Source organism: Corylus avellana, chromosome 3 (genome assembly GCF_965113065.1).
Source record: "Corylus avellana chromosome 3, dhCorAvel1.hap1.2, whole genome shotgun sequence".
Lineage (NCBI taxonomy): Eukaryota > Viridiplantae > Streptophyta > Magnoliopsida > Fagales > Betulaceae > Corylus > Corylus avellana.
Window position 1 is genome coordinate 6,713,010 of NC_142492.1, and position 18,024 is coordinate 6,731,033.

Genomic DNA, 18,024 nt, shown 5'->3' on the forward strand with positions numbered 1-18,024 from the left:
CTTCGCCGCCATTACGCAACCCACCTACCCACCACCCCTTGGCCCTCGTGACCATCGCACATGTCGCTCTCCAGTCTCCATCGACGTCTATACCTAATGTACCCTCCACGTCACCCAACCTCTCTCTTTCCTTCACCTGCTTCATGGACCAATTCCAACTCCAAACCATGTCAAACGACGCCGTCTCCCGCTCCTCTCCCCCCTCATCTTCCTCCTCGCCCGCCTCCGACATGCCGAACGACGCCGTTTCCACGCACGCCTCTTCGTCCTCGGCCTCCCCTTCCCGCTTCTCCGATATCTGGAACTATCTCTGGGTCCCTCTGCTCATTTCCTACTCCAAGGAGCTTAGTGTCGCCAAGGCCCAGTCCACGATTCTTCTCCCGAGTCAACTCGACCCCGACTCGTCCAGGTGCGCCGCGCCCAACCCAAAGCTCAACTACCGCCCGGTGATCGGGATCCTCAGCCACCCCGGCGACGGCGCCTCCGGACGCCTCAGTAATGCCACCAACGCTTCCTATATTGCGGCTTCGTATGTGAAATTCGTTGAATCGGCCGGTGCTCGAGTCATTCCTCTTATCTATAACGAGCCTCCCGAGATTCTTTTCGAGGTAACCAACATTTTCCAGTTGAATCTTTGTTTTCTCTCTCGAAATTTACTGAGATAGCTGAAGCAACTTGCGAGGTTTTGGATAACTTGTAGTGCCTTGCAATTAAAGTGCAATATCGAATCATACGTATGTATAGGTGAAAATTTGGTGATTTCGTTTGTGTTCCTGTGCTATATTTTCAGTAGAACTTGATTGCTACCGCTTTTTTTTTTTCCATAGTTATATTTTAGGATGAGAGAGAGATGGCAAGCATGGTTAAAATTGGGCGTGTAAAAACAGGAAGAAATGAACAAAGAAATTGCGTGGATGTAGGTAGATGACCTCTTTTTTGAAATTGAGTTTTAGGAGCAAGGATATATGACTGATCACTGATGAATTGCTTACACAATTGTGCTGATTGGGAGAGAGAAGCTTGGACAGCCGTGAGGTGCCTTCTTTATTTTGATTATAAGTATTATGATATTGGGAAGTGTGTCGAGGTGGGGATTTGAGATCCCAAGCTCAATGATGGTTGTATAATGGGAAAATATCAATTTGCTACTATGAGTTTGAGGTCATTATCAAATCATTGTTGAAATTACACTTAATCCATGAACTAATACCTCATTCTCGCTTACCCTTCAGAACTGCCGCTTATCTTACTTAACCTCCTTCAACTATCATTTAAATGGAAAAATCCCATTCACTTAGTTGAGGGCGTTAAATCTTTTTTTACCTGAAATAGCAAAAATGTCCTCCAAGTAAAAGATAATAAAAAATAAAAAAAACTAAAGGAAAGAAAAGAAAAAAAGGGGTGGTTGAATCACTCTTAGGGTAGGCAAAGCCACCCTAAAATGCCATCTTGATATTGACCCTACGTTGAGTACTTGCGGAAACTTAGTTTGCATGATTTTGCACCTTTCAACAAATTTCACATTTGAAACTCAAACATGCTTTCCCATGTCTTAAAATGCCATAATTTTAATAGAGTAGATATTGCAATTCCACCTGTAAATGTGTTCCCAAATAGCTTATATAAATTGTCAAATTTTTAGTCTTTCATTTCCCCTGAGGTATCTTTCGTTATTTTAATAATATCATCTCTAGTCAAGTAACTATAATCCAATGAATCCAATGAACTTAACGATATCATATTTTTCCTAAGATCTGTACCATATTTAACATTAGCAGTGTCCTCAAAAACACATCAAACATTCTGATTTTCGTGATACATTTTCCAATAGTCTTGAATATCATTGCCCTTTAGAATTGTACTTGCATTACATGACTTAGTGGGTTGCAGCAAATAACAACAATAAAGAACAAATAGATATTTCTAGATCTTGATTATATCAAGTGATCGAAGAAATCTTCTCTGAAACACTAGATACTCTCTAGGTTTTGAAGAAAAACCAAGAAGAAACTCAACTCTGAGTAATTCTTATTAAACAAACTAAATCATAAACAACAACTTTGTTCTAGGGTCTATAAAAAATTTATTATAGGCCCTCAAACCCTAAACCTAATAATAATATGAAATAGAGTTGAAATTGTAATTCTACAAGGCCCGTTCGGACGGGACATATCCTTGTCAGGCCAAGCACTTAAAACGTGCATAAATTAACATAGAGGCGTCCGGAAGGCCGGCCACCATGTCCGGACGCGATTTCTAGAAACTCCTTATTTGATGGCGTGTCCAGACAGGTTGGACTCGTGTCCGGACGCAATTTCCAGAGACCTCCCTTTAGGTCCCTTGATCTACATCAATTATTGTCACCATAAATAATGCAAAACAATTACTTGTGAGAATGTATGATTTTACACGGTTCTCTTAATTTGAGATACGTCCACGAATAGAAATGGTCAAGAAGAATCCTACTAACCAAAGATGGAATACAAAATAATTGTAAAAAAAATACTCAATCCAAATCCGTAATACACCCATGTTGTGCATGCACTTGCGAGGTTTGTGTCCCACATTGATAAAGCATCAAGAAAAATAGTACTTAATATACCTAAGTAGACCTAAGCCCATTAGCTTAGGCTTTTGGGCTAGAGTGGTGTTCAACTATGTATTAACTTACAGTTGTTTGACTCCCTTGGTGTTTCTCTCCCCAACAACCCAAAATCTCACATTTTTAAAATGGAGAATCTCTTACAAAAGAGAAATATTTCTCTAGTCTTCTTGACACGGCGTTGCGCTGCAAAAATGAGAGGCTTATTCTTGAGCGACGACTCCAGGGTTCTCTCGAATCTTATGTGCATCAAAGCAAACTAATTGTTGAAGATTGTTGAGATGATGCAATTTAGTGAAAAGTAAAGAGAAGAAGGGAGAAAAAGTAGTACAAGGAGAATTTATGTGGTTCGGAAGTGTGCCTACGTTCACAGGAATGAGCGTTTTACAATGTCAACAAAAAATAGGGTTTCAATACATATATATTGTCGTCAGTTAAATCCTAGCTCGATACATTGAAATTCTCAATATAACCTTAGTTTCGCTTACACTCCACTCACCCCCCGTGAGGCCTTTGTACTAGAGACTGGTGTTACTTCCTTATTCAGAATATGAGTCACCATCTCTAACACTAAGGCTATCTATATGCTAAAAGTTGGCTGAACAAAACCTAGGTCTACCCAAAAAAAGAAAAGAAAAAAAAAATCCAAAAGTCGGCTAGTTCTCTTTCCACACACACAAGGTCGGCTAGGTTTTTTAGGTGCAATTACTGCCACCTATTGGTAAGAAAGGATACTGACGTGGCTTGATTTCTCTTTGAGGAAGCCAAGCTGTGTCATCACACTATCATCTACTTTACTTAGAAACATGAATGATGTTGAAGTTACTTATTTTAGTACTTATATCTTTTCTTTCCAATGATTTGATGTGATGCTAAATACGTACGGCTGCATTGCAGAAGCTAAATCTGGTCAATGGAGTGCTCTTCACAGGAGGGTGGGCTAAAACTGGTTTGTACTATAAAGTTGTTGAGGCAATTTATAAGGTAAATATTATTTCTCTGTAATTTTTGGAATAAATAATATAGTGGTTTGTACTATCTGGTAGTCTGCACATGGCCAAAGCTGGGTTTGGCAGCTTTTGGCAGCCTGAACTGTGTTGGACTTTAATTAGCACAAAAAGGAAAAAATTACGGTGTTACATGAGCAATGCTTATTGGAGAGAACTCTGTATTTTCCATGTACATTTGGTTGAGTGCATTCAGCATTGTTGGCACCTTTTCAAGTCGATATTCTTGTAGTTTCCCTTCTAGTCCCTGCTTCATAACTTTGAAATCCTGGTCTGTAAGTCCCATAGATGGCGAGTAATTGAGTTACACAATTGCAAATGTATTGATGTGAATCATTATTGAGATAATTAAGATGATATTTTCATGGTATCAGGCTTTATATCTTGAAAAATGCCTTGTAAATTGAAGATTGTTTGGGATGATTTCCCATGTAGTTTAGCCGAACTCTATAAAATTTAACTCAGCTCAACTAAGCACTCCCAATTAAATTGGGGTTGGTATGGATCCTCATCAACCTATTGGCGTTGGTCACATGTGCTTTTTTATTTTTTATAATCTTGCCACTTTATCCTAGCAAAAGTCATGCTGTTTATTGCCTTCCTATTTAACATATTCTTCTTTAGCCAATTTCTATAAAGGGAAAAAAAAAAAAAAAAAAAAAAAAAAAAAAAAAAAAAAAGAATAAAAAGAGTACAAATGGAGTTCAGGAAAAAAGAGGTCAACCACAGATGAAGTAAGTAATTCATTTTTAATCATCTTTTATGTGGAAAATGAAATTAAGGGGCTTAAGCTGTTATTGCTGGACTCCTAAAGATTTGTTTGTTTACTTATTCAAAAAAAGAAAAGAAAAAAGAAAGGGCTATAAAAATATTTGTGTTTAGGGGCCTTAGAATCAAGGTAATTGTGAAAGGAGATTGAGAGATTCTCTTGAGGGTGAATTTTAGATGTGCAGCGAGTTACAGGATGGGTATCTTGATTTGGTTTTTTGTTGAAAACCCCGATGGTTGTTGTTTGACCTCAGCTTGATAGCTGATCGTGTCTTAAATTTTTTGGCATGATCTTGATCAGTCTATTCTTTACAATGAGCCTCAACAAACTACCAAATGAGAACTTAAAGTTACTTGTAAGAACTCAGTTTTTTGAAGCTAGTTCTTAATCTTTATCGGGGTTGTGCATCAATCCACCCTATCTCTCCACCCTGACTGACCCCACCCACATTGGGCTGATACGTTTTTCTGTGTGGCAGTTTGGTTCAGTTCCAAAATATGTAAGAAAGGTCGGTTTGGTTTGGTATTCGTTTCTACTATTCCTAACTGATCATTAACCTACTGGTGCAATTATATATACAATTTAGAAATCTTATTTCGATATATTAAATGATGTGGAAATGTTTAGGTGGGCAGCTTCAGAATTATACATGAACCTGTGCAAACTTTATAATTTTCTGAATAAAATTTTTTTGATAAGTACCAAAAAAAGAAAAAAAAAAAAGAAAGTTTATTCCCCCTTTGAAAGTCATCAGCCCTACCTCACTCGATCTCTGTACCTTTCAACTCTCAAGCCTCATCCAGTCCTGCTGCCTCCTCCAGCTCCAATATTGCTGCTGCCTGCACCCCACATGCTATTTCTTCTCTATCTTTCTCACTTGTGATTTTAACAAAAAAGGAGATTCTTTCAGTTGGCCAAGAAGTTTCTTCATTCTTTGCTAGTTTTCTTCTCTTTCTCATTTGAGAAAATCTGCATTCTACTACTTGATTGCTTCAGCATCTCCTAATAACTCAAAATGATCCCAAAACTGGTTATTCTTTTTCAAAATTTTAAAATTAGATTTCATGGGATTCCTTTCTCAATTGGCTTCGGAAGTGACCTCTTTTCTTTCATTTCTCCATGTTTTTGCTTCTTTTTTGTCCCCTGTTTTTGCCTTTTAATTTGTGGTTTTGGTTTGATTTTATGTCTTTTTGGATTGCTTTGGATTTGTGGTGGAATTGTTGTATACCTGTAACACCCCATCCTAAATGATATAATATTGTTCGCTTTGGGCCTAACCCGCACGATTTTAGTATTGGGTTTACCTCCAAAAGGCTTCATACCATTTAGAAAGAGCATATTCTATATAAACACATCATCTTTTTCACACCTAGGCAATGTGGGACGTCACAATCACTCCTTCTTGGGACCCAGCGTCCTCGCTGGCAACCCTCATGGGCTTGTATACGCTCCCCCCATCTCAGGCTGAGCTATGGCTCTGATATCATATGTAACACTCCACCCTAAATGATATGATATTGTCTGCTTTGGGCCAAGCCTATTGTGGTGTCTCATATTGCCTAGGTATGGAAATGTGCTTATATGTATACTTACACCCTTCATTATAACAACTCATTTTAAAAAGCCGTGATGGTCATAATCCCATCAGAACTCTGCAGTTAAGTAAGCTTATGCGAGAGTAGTATCAGGATAGGTGACCTCCTAGGAAGTTTGGTTTGGGGGAGCCAAAAGTGGACAATATTGTGTCATTTGGAGTGGGGTGTTACATAAAGTGCGGGATTGGCCCAAAGCGGACAATATCATATCATTTAGAGTGGGGTGTTGCCATATGGTATTAGAGTCATAGCCTAATCTAAGCTGAGGGAGTGCTCACAAGCCCCTGAGAGTCGCCAGTGAGGACGCTGGGTCCTAAGAGGGGGTGATTGTGACGTCCCACATTGCTTGGATGTGAAAAAGATGATGTGTTTATATAGAATATGCTATCTCTAAATGGTATAAGGCCTTTTGAGGGTAAACTCAATAATAAAACCATGCGGGTTTGGCCCAAAGTGGACAATATCATATCATTTAGGGCGGGGTGTTATAATACCTGTGTATTTTGAGGCAATACGATAACACTCCGCTTGTGTGTAAAATGGAGGAATTCACCAACCTGACCCTCTTTCGAATTGATCTAAATGAAACCGGCTGTTAGTTTTAATGTTGTCTTCATTCTAGCTCGTTTGGGAATTTCTACAACTTGACTAGGTCTGTTCGGATAGAAATGTTCTCCGGCAATCGATGAAACTGACTCATGCACAACCTTGATCTTTATCCATTTGTTTTATTTGTTTTACTAAGAATTGCCTTAAATGGGTGTGAATGGTGAAAAAGCATTCATGTGACTATGTTCAAGTCCTTATTAAGTTTGAGTGTGTTATTAAGTTGCTTGTCTTTCAATAAAAAAAGAAGGAAAAGAAAATTCAGTCTAAGATGGCAACTTGACACGGGATCATTTGGAGTCAGATTCATGTGGAAAAAAAAAAATGAAAATGGAAATAAGAAGTTTTATGCAACACGAGCATCAATATTCACTTTACCACAACGAAAAAATGACCTCCCAAATCAGGTCTTGATAATTTATTGAAAATTTCTCGATTAATTTAAGAAAACAATGTGGGAAGCTACACAAGAAAGTCTTGCTTTGGCCTTCTAAATTATTGAAAATAAACCACAATTTTTCTAATGTAAAACTGGTAACTGGTGAAGGTTTGTCTAGAGGGTCGCACTCATTTAAATTTGAGAATATGTGGCTGAAAGCAGAGAGTTTTGTAGATATGGTGAAACAATTGTGGGATTCGTATAAGTTCCTTGGTATTCCTTGCTTTATTTTGGCTAATAAACTAAAAAGGTTGAAACTGGACTTAAAACGATGGAACAAGGAGGTATTTGATAAGATTGAAGGGAGGAAGAAGTCCTTATTGGAGGAGATACAATCTCTTGATTACTTAGAAGAGGAGCGATCTCTAGAAGAAGAGGAAAAAGTCAGGAGGGCGAAGGCGAAAGTTGCTCTTCTGCATGAAGTCAGTTAGAGGCAAAAATCCAAGCGACTTGGTTAAAAAAGGGGATAATAACACTAGGTTTTATCACCATATTGCTAACTATATCAGGAGGAACAATTTTTTTGCTCGTCTTTGTACAGATGCTATACTAATTATGATCAAGAGGCAATCAATGATACAATCTAGGGCTGAGCAAATTACCGATTAACCGACTTCCGACCGACTTTCGACCGATTTCTACTGACACCGACCGTTACAGACTAGATGGCGGACAATAGGCGGCATGATTTTTTTTATTCCGAATTTTTCGATTCGGTAGGCGGAAGAGGTTTTTTAACCGAACCGACTTTACCGACCGACTTTCGACCGACTTTACCGACAAATTTGCCACTTTTCCACATACCGACATTACTGACACCGACTTTACCGACTTCCGACCGACACTGACTTTACCGACTGCATTTGGTTCGAAATGCGAAATAAAATAAAATTTGACGGAATAAGTCGGTGAAATAACCGACTTTACCGACATTGTCGGTTTGAAAGGCGAAAATAAAAATTTTCTACCGAAACCGACATTACCGACCGACGCTCAGCCCTAATACAATCATTCAGTTTTACATGAATCTTTTTAATGAAATAGTTCAATGGTGCCCTAAATTAGATGGGTTGGAGTTTCCCTTTTTAGATTATGTAGAAGCGAATTGGTTGGAAAGACCGTTTCAGGAAGAGGTTCTTTTAGGCGTTGCTTAGTATGGATGGAGACAAAGCGTCGGGCCCTGACTGCTTCACTATTGCTTTCTTTCAGTCTTGTTGGGCTATAATGAAGGATGATCTGATGCTTGTATTTCACAATTTTCATGAGCATGAGATATTTGAGAAGAGCCTTAATGCTATTTTCATTGCTCTCATCCCTAAAAAGATCGGGCAATTGGAAGTAAAGGATTTCAGACTCATCAGTTTGATGGGGAGCGTTTATAAATCTTGGCCAAAGTCTTGGCTATCAGAATGAAACAGGTGTTGAGATTGCTCATATCAAACAACCGGAATGCATTTATGGGGGGGAGACATTCTAGGCTCAGTTTAATAGCAAATGAGTGTTGGACAACAAATTGAAATTGGGAATTCCAGGTGTTATGTGTAAGCTGGATTTGGAGAAAGCTTACGATCACATCAACTGATAGTTCCTCCTATATCTCTTGGGACGTCTTGGCTTCGGTTCTAAAGGGAGGAAATGGATGTCTACTTTTATTTATGCGGTCCCTTTTTCTATCTTGATCAATGGTAGTCCTCATGGTTTCTTTCATAGCTATTGGGACCTTCACCAAGGGGATCCTCTCTCGCCTTTCCTCTTCGTGATCGTCATGGAGGCTCTCAGTAAGATGCTCTCTAGAGCTACTGTTGGTGGCTGCTTATCTAGATTCTGAGCAGGCATCCAAAATGATGCCTTGTTAGAAATATCACCCCTTCTTGCTGATGATATGCTTATCATGTGTGATGCATAAATAATTTGGGCCATATTCTTTTGTGTTTTGAGGCAATTTCAAGCTTAAAGGTTAATCTTCAGAAATCAGTATTGGTTGCAATGGGGGAGGCTCCGCATTAGGAAGAGCTGGTTGGTATTCTCAGCTGCAGCATCTCCTCTTTGCCCTTGACTTATTTGGGACTTCTTTGGGTGCATCTTTTAAATCAAAAGCCATATGGACGAGGTAGTTGAGAAAATGGAAAGAAGATTGGGTAGTTGGAAGAAGATTTACTTGTCTTGGGCTGGTCGCCTTATGCTAATCAAGAACACGTTATCCATCGTACCTACTTACTTTTTGTCCATTTTTCCTTTACCAGCCGGTGTAGCCAGGTAGTTGGAGCGCCTTCAAAGGGACTTTCTTTGGGACGGTCTAGGTGGTGAGCCTTGGATTCATCTGGTGAACTAGAAGATTATTTGTTCCTCAATTTCCAAGGGAGGTTTGGGAATTAAAAACCTCATGCTATTCAATAAGGCTTTACTTGGTATATGGCTTTGGAGATTTGTCCAAGAGGAGACTTCTTTATGGAGACATGTGATTGTTGAGAAGTACAGGATCCTGAGTGGGGATGGTGCTTAGAGGAAACTCAAGGGCCCTATGGGGTATGGCCAAGGAATTTTCTCCAACTTCGTCTCTTTCAAGGTTGGGAACGGGTCATGTATTCAGTTTTGTCATGATGTTTGGTGTAGCTTCAAATCTTCATTTCCAGAACTGTACACGATAGCTTGTGACATGGTCTTTGCGTTATATTACTCGGAACCCTATGGTACGTCTTCTCATTGGAATCCAAGTTTCATCATGGCAATATAGGACTGAGAATTGGATTGCGCCCCTCTGCGCTTTTTATATCATTATTACTTATCAAAAAAAAATATAGGACTGAGAATTGGAGGGTGTGTTTGTTAAATGCTTTTGATTCGATACTATTCATCTCACTTTTTCATTTTTCCAACATTCTCTTACTTTTTACATCACGTTAATCACTTTTCATTATTATTCAAATAAAAAAAGCACTACAAAACAAATTTTTTTTTTTCATTTTTCCATACCAAACATTCTTACTTTTTCACTTTTTTTTTTTTAAAAAACATTTTTACTTTTTTTTTACATCAATCAGTTTTTGTTACAGCATTGGACCAAAATCCTTTAACAAACACACCTGGAATCTCTTGACTCTTCCCTCTCTCAGTTATACTCCTCTGCATTGTATCCGAGTGAAGCAAATAGATTGTTATGGATCCTAGCCAACAACCAGGAATTTGAAGTGAAAATATAACATCCCTGTCCCACATTAGGAAGATGAGTAGCCCACATAGAGTGGGTAGTTTATAAAGAGATTCATGGGTTCTATGTTTCACATTGCTTAAGTACTAAGTGAAACTAAGCTTTATAAGTAATTATAGGGAAGTTCCAAATTGATTAATCATTTTTGGGTGATAGCATAGATGTGGCTAGCGGTTTCCCGGAGTTGTTACAAATGGTATCAAAGCCACCTAGTAATGCTATGTGGTACTGTTAGTACCACATAACATTGCCCTGACAAGATCGTCTGGGGTTTAAAGAGGAGAGTTTGTAACACCTTGGTTCTATATTGAAAAAATGAGTAGTTTAGATAGAGTATATGGTTTATAAAGAAACTTATGAGTGCTAAGTCCCACATTGCTTACTTACTAAGTAAAGCTGGGCTTTATAAGTGATTTTAGGAAAGCTCCAAATTGACTAGTCATTTTGGGGTAATAGCACAGATTTACCTGGGCTTTTCCTAAGTCATTATAGAAAAGCTTTTATAACACTTAACGGATTGGAGAGCCGAGCTCATTTCCCTCAGGAAAAGTGTTTGAAAGGTTAAGGCCCCACCCCACATGGTGTTCTTTACTTGGACGACAGCTTGGGGTAGGATCCTTGCTGTTATTAATCTCAGAAGGTGGGGTATCATCCTTATTAATTGGTGCTAACTATGTAAAAAGAATGAGGTGAGGAGACCGTTAATCACCTTTTCCGCCATTGTGAGTACACTAGTGATCTATGACACTTGGTTCTCAACTTATTCAGAGTTGCGTGGGCGATGCCTAGCAACATTCAAGAGCTACTTCATTGTTGGAAGACTCAAGGATGGGGACATCCCAAGGAGGCTATCTTGGAAGTTTTTCTAGCGTTCTTAATGTGGAGCATTTGGATAGAAAGGAATCGGCGCCTATTTGAGGATTGGGAGTCCAATATGCTCTGTTTGAAAACCTTTTTTTTTTAATTCTCTTTTAGATTGGGATGTGCTCTATGTTCCTAACTTCTCCTCTTCAATGTTTTAGATCTTGTTAACTTTTTAGTTTAAAACACTTTTATGATGGTTGCTTCTTTTGTATACTTTTCGTGTATGAAGGCTTTGCCTTTTCTCTTTAATAAATTATTATTCATCAAAAAAAAAAAAAAACCGGTAACATTTTACAACTGAATATTCACTGCCAAGGAACTTTACGTTCAAGTCAACAATAATGATTTTGTAATAACTTTCGTTGTCAATATGTTGTTCCTTGCCACAACTATTTGAAGTATATTTTATTATTGTAAAAAAAAATTGAAAAGCTGTATTAATTCTTTCCATGGGGCCAACAAGGAAAATATGAGAAAGCAACCTGTTTTTTTTTTTTTTTCTTTAAGATTTTGTTTGAGGTCCATCAGACCTGGCTGCCTAACTAGTAGGGCTTTCTCCTATCCCCTAAAGGCCTCCCCCTTGGTGTAAGCACAATTTGGTATAGGAAGAAGTTACATTACCAGCTAAGCTGACATCCACAAGTTTTCTAAATTCATCTCATGTCTTCTCCTTTTTTCCATTTCTGACCGAGTAGTTAAGGTTGGTTTGTTAACCTTCTAATTTGTACATACAAAACTTACATCTGTTCCTTGAAGAATTACCCACCAATATGATATTACTTTGTCAATAAAGTGCATGCTGAGGTATTTCTTTTCATTTATGAACTCATTTGTTTTTAAAATATCAAGAAAATAAAGTATGCGTTGTTTCTAACTGGGACTTAGGGTTTCACTTGCAATAACCTATCAATTATCTGTTGATGCAGAGAATTTTAGCAAAGAATGATGCTGGTGACCATTTTCCGTTGTATGCCATATGCTTAGGTTTCGAGTTATTGACAATGATCATCAGTAAGGTAGCCTATGTTTCTCATGATTTGTGGATATTTTGTGAAATGGTTTTTGGTTCTGTACGTGATAAAGTAACATATCTTCTTCTTCTTCTCTTTCTTTCTTTTTTTTTTTTTTTTTTTTTTTTCAGTTTCAGAACTATTTAATTTTGTTTCTTCCTGTAGGCGATTTAAGTAATTAAATTGTTGACATGTGAAGAATCATATGATGTAGTAAAATGCATATATGCATTATCAAATGGTTAGCCTCACATGACTAGACTGCGTGCTATTCATATGTTACTTCCTACTTTATGGCTTACATTGGTTTAAAGGACTGGTAGCCGTGATCCTTCTGGCATACATTTTTTTTTTTTTCTCTGAGCACTCTGACATACAAATCAAGACCATTAAATATCATCCACTTGAATGTTTAGATGATCTTTAGTTTGCATTCTCAATGGAGATACGAAACATTTTAGGTTTATTTTTGTTGATTTCATGTTGTGTAGATGTTTGAAGGTCTAATAATTCTTTTCAGAGGATTTGTTTTGATTTCATGACAGTGACATTTGTTTTCTTGATAATAGGACCGTAATATTCTTGAAGCATTTAATGCAACAGATCAGGCATCTACCCTTCAATTTATGGAAAACACACATATTGAAGGAACTGTGTTTCAAAGGTATATTGTCTTTAATAATATATATAACATCTGATTTCAGTGTAATTAAACTCGATAAGTTATCTAGTACCATTACGATTATAAGCAATTAATTGATGTGGGATAGATATAGGGAATCTACCTATGTGTGCTTAAAATTTTAGAAGAGAGGGTTAGGGCTCGAAGATTGACTAGAATTATGAAACGACGTGGTATAAGGGCATTACTTTTGTTTCTTAAAGCAAACAGGTTGTTCAAAAAATCTGGGCAGCAGCTGTGGTTGGGAATTTATTGGTAGTTGAGCAGGTAATTGATAGCTATCTGGTAGGGAAAATGTGTGGTTCTGAGGGTCTTAGTTGGTAAGGAAAAGGGCTTGATTTGGGGTTGCAAAAGAAGATAGAAAAAAGAGAAACGTTTGTAACTCTTCAGGGGCTGTGAATGGTATCCATCAATATTCCGTTATCAGTTTTGAACTATCCTAGTATGTTGACTTTTGAGTATTTTTGGATATTTCAGACTCTGATAATGGAATATTGACTTTCAACTATTAGGATTCTTTCTTGTGCTAGTAGTATTAGGACTCTAATATGTGTAGTATGTTAAAGACCTAATGAAACACAACTAAAGATTAACTTGGACTTGAGGAAAATGAACCCAAGGCATTTAGAATCTCCTAGAAAATTCTAGACTTAATCCAATTACCAAAATACCCCTAATTCGCAGGAGTTGCATAAAATTCCAGATCTACCTCTCATTATAAATTTAACTAGAACTTATAAAATAAAAATCCAGATGAAAATTGTATTTAGCTTTAGGCTCCTAATGACATGACCTCTAAAACTATAGGACTTTTGCTCCGATTGGAAGTCACATGTTGACCCCACAAAATAAATCTTGAAATTAATGAAATTGCGAAGTAGGAACAAATCATTTTTCCATGGCTGCATCATTAATATTAATGTTTTCTAGAAGCTCTTGTTGTCTATGATCGGTTACACACACAACAAAAAAACGTATGGCTGTGTTTGTTAAATGTTTTGAATACTGTTTTTTGTGTTTTCAAAGAAACAAACACTAACATGTTTATTTTGAGAAAACAAATGCTTATTTTTCATGTTTATATAATTTTCCTATTTACGTCATGTCTCTTTTTCTTCTCCCTGTTGGTGTTGCCAATCGCATAGAGAAGTTACAACGAGACTTCTTATGGGGTGGTGTTGGTGAAGAGTTCAAATTTCACATAATAAACTGGTCTAAGGTCTATTATCTGATTTCTAAAGAGAAGGGGGGGAGGGGGGGGGGGGGGGGGGGGTGGGTCCGTAATTTATTTATGCTCATCCATGCTTCTTGAGGAAGTGACTATGGCGCTTTGTGTATGAGAGAGAGGCTCTATGGAGGGTGGTAGTGGATTTTAAATATAACCGCTTGTTGGGTGGATGATGTTCATAAGTCATATGGGGCGAATCTATGGGAAACATAAGGGGGTTGGTTTTCTAGTCATACTGGATTTTAGGTGGGTGAGGCTCCAATTTAAATTTTGGTATGACGTGGGGTGTGGGGATCAGACCCTTAAGGTAGCTTTTTTGGAGTTATTCAATATTGCTCGATTTAAGGATGATTTTGTGCCTGATCATTTGAAATTTTCTAGTGACTCTTATCAGTGGAAAGTTAATTTTATTAGAGTGACGCATGACTCTGGATTTCTCTTACCTTGTTCTTTAATCTATTGTACTCCTTCAGACTGAGATTGGAAACCAGGGGGTGGGGGGGTGGGGAGAGACAAGTTGTCCACCTTTGATCCTAGCGGCCACCTCTGACCTGTCGGGGTGGCAGCGCGGCTGCCTCTTTTTGTTAGGGGTGGCCGTGCAGGCACCTTTCTTTTTCTTTTATTTATAATTTTTTGGGAAAGTATTTTGTGTTTGTTTGTTTTTTTTTTTAAATGTGTTTGTGTTTTGTAATGTTTTGAGAAAACTTTTTTTTTTTTTTTTTGAAAACTTTAACATGCATGGGCTAATGTTATTTTGCTGTAGTGAATAAATTTGATGTTCAATAAAACCCAAAAGTTAGTACTTAAGAATTAGTGAAGGCATGTGTGTGTACCCAAACATAAAACATTAGAATTTTATTATTTGTTTCTGACAGTGGTCTCAGACTGTTGGTGGACCATACTTTTGTTTAATTAGAAGAAAAAGAGAAAATATAAAGAATTGACAAGTAAGAGATTTTGCATAGAAGTCATCAACTCAACTATTAAGTTAATTATTCAACTTTGAAGATGTTGTAACATGGCAATGCTGAAGAAAACTGATACTGTAAGTTTTTTATTTTTAATTTAATTTAATTAATTAATTAATTAATTTTTTTAAGTAATGTAAAACTTTATAGAAAAACTGAAAGGCGCCCCCAAGTACACAGATCGTATACACATGGACTCTCACAAGCCCAAAACCCAAAAAACAGCAAGAACACCCACAACCCAACCAACCTAACACCCACAAGACATCAAAACCCAAAACCCTCAAATGCTAACAAGCATGAGCCTTGCCCTTTCCACGCCTAGATGATACTCCCTTCGCGTCATAGTTAATGGAGCATTCCAAATTTAGAAGCTCCCTTCTATCCTTAACCTTCTGAGGGGTGTCCTCTATTGAGTCTACGTTTCCCTCATCCCCAAGCAAAGCCCAATCCAAAAAAGTGGCAAGGGGAAAATCACCAAAAGGGTATGGAAAGTCTTCATCCTCCCCATCACTTACCACTAACTCCGAAGGCGGAACAAAACCAAATGGCCACTTTTGAGGCTGACTTAAACTTGGCAAGTTCTCCATCACTATAGGCGGGGCACTGAAACTCGACAATAAGGCTCTCCATATTCAAATAAGCTAAAAAACTAAAGGCCCAAAAAGCTAGACCAAAAGAGTATCTCAATTGGCAGGGGGGCTGGCAAAACAGGTACCTGACACGATTCGATTACAACCCGTAAAGACCCGCGACCCGATTAACCTATACACGAATACGACCTGTTTAGCTAAACGAGTTGGCGGGTCTGACACGATTATAACACGGAAAATAGCCAGCTAATCCGACACGACCCGTTTAAAATAACCGGGGCATATCGGGTTGACCCGACCCGTTTAAAAAGCCCTAAACCCCAAAATTAAAAAAAAATGTAATAATAATAATAATAATAATAATATTGTTAATTGTTCACAAATTGTTAATTTTTAGTCACTTATATAGTCTTAGTGTGCCCATTCAATCTACGACAAAATGTTCTCCCACTCAAATTCTTGATGACCTCAAGTGTGTAGTAGGATGATCTGGGCTATGTTAATCAAATATGCAGAGCCTAATTTTGACTATTCTTTTTGAGTATCACTTAGATGTGTCTAATACGTACTCATCTTATGATAAATGGTAACATAGCCAATTCGGTATATATCATGTGGCTTAGGATCATTGCAATGTAATACAAGCTCAATATATGCCTATTTTGCACCCTTACAATCCAAATCCACACATTCATTATCAAAAATAGGAGGCCTAGATCAGCACATTCACAAAATTAGCAATTTTCAACTCAATACATATTAGATAGTCCATTTATAATAAAGCTAGGAGATTTTTTTTTTGGGACCCGGTTCGACCCACCAGGCCCGAACAATAACCAGGTCTGGCGGGTCGACCCGCTAGACATGAAATTAATCATGTCTTAATAGGGTAGATCCGATTAAGACCCGAACTCGATAAGGCCAAACCCAATACCTGTTTTTTTGTGTCGTGTTCGTGTTGGGTTCGCGAGTCGTGTCAAAATTGACAGCCCTAATGGGCCTTCTGATTGGTGCGAGGCTTGAAGCCTCAATCTTGCACTTCCAAGTGGGACGATTCTTCCGTAGCCAATGAAGAGCTACATTGTCAATGGCTCTTTTAAAGGGTAGGGAGCTACTTGTTGAAACTGTATTTGACACAATACTCCTTAAAGACATCTACATGTTTGCCAGCCATGCCTTAAATTTATTCATTTTATTATTATTATCTTTTTAAATTATTCCTATGAATGGTTAACATAGGTTGAATTCCCAATAGAAACGTTGGACCTTTTTTTTGTTTTAAATTACAAACTATACAATTTTAAAAGATTATAGTAAGTGTTAGTAACAAATTATAAAATCTATAAGCCAAAGTTAAAGTTTCCCCTGTAACTAATGAGGTTTTCTATGGGTATATTATTTATAGAACTAATGAATATCATTTTATACGATATATAAGTCCATAGATAATTGAACTATGATGACATTATCAAAAAAATATTCAACAAATCAATCTTGAAGACTTAATGAGCCATTATCCAATTTTTTTCACATCTGCATGAGAAGACCTTGTGAAGGAAATAAGCCAAGGACTTGATTCCTCCTTTCCTTGGGTGACTTGAAGTCTGGCTTCTTATGTTATAAATTAGGCTGATCGTTGATTTGGAATGTGCTGCATCACATGATCATCATTACTAAGAGCTGAGTTCTTTGGCCTACTTGATGAAGGGAAGGGCAGTAGCACAGAAATGGATTGTGTCACTTGTCTCCACCTAAGAAGACATTGCTTGTCTTGCAGTAGAAGGCAAGTCTTGGGCTCGATTCAAACTTTCTTTATTTGTTTCTTTTCACGTTTTATTCCTTGCTTGGATTTGGCCTCACCACTTCATAATGAAGTTTTGTTATAAGAGAATGAATAGAGCTTCTGCAAAATGAACATGCTTTATCCAGAAAGTATGCTAAATCTTGGAAATCTGAATCTCTCATGCATGGTTTAGCTTAGTATGACCCTATTAGGTAGTGCAAAACCTCTTCAGTTTTAGTGGATTCGTTAAGTGTATGGGTTGCATGGCAGACTGAAAGTTAACTGTAGGTGAAAGAGTTAAAAGTCTAAATGTGGTTTCTATTGCTCATGATTCTTCTAAGTTATGGTTGTTTCTGAAAGCTGGCCTTTGGAGGGGGAATAGCTGCTGTCCGTCCTGTTCCTGTTTATTTGAGTCATTCTTGGTTGAAAGGCATCAGAACTGACCTAAGAAATTTTTTCCAGACAATAGCTCATACAAATGAACAGACATCTTTGTTTCTTCAAGTTGCATGAGACATGCTAAACCTGAGTCATGTAATGTTTATCTCCAGTTCTTTTTTGAGACTTATCTCTCTTTCTTTTCTTAAATTTGTGTGTCTATCTATATACATATGGTACACATACACACACAAACACAATGTTAAACATAAAATTGATCGAACAACATGCT

At 37.6% G+C, this 18,024-nt stretch overlaps 1 protein-coding gene across 1 annotated transcript in view; it reads left to right on the top strand.

Annotated features, from left to right (window-relative positions):
* Positions 1 to 18,024, top strand: part of LOC132175090 (gamma-glutamyl hydrolase 2-like) — a 36,572-nt gene continuing 18,548 nt past the window's right edge. Inside the window, exons 1-4 of the mRNA XM_059586907.2 lie at positions 1 to 608; positions 3,500 to 3,586; positions 12,017 to 12,106; positions 12,670 to 12,764. Coding sequence (XP_059442890.1) covers positions 144 to 608; positions 3,500 to 3,586; positions 12,017 to 12,106; positions 12,670 to 12,764 — 737 coding nt within the window. The 5' untranslated portion in view covers positions 1 to 143. The remainder of the gene's footprint in view (positions 609 to 3,499; positions 3,587 to 12,016; positions 12,107 to 12,669; positions 12,765 to 18,024) is intronic.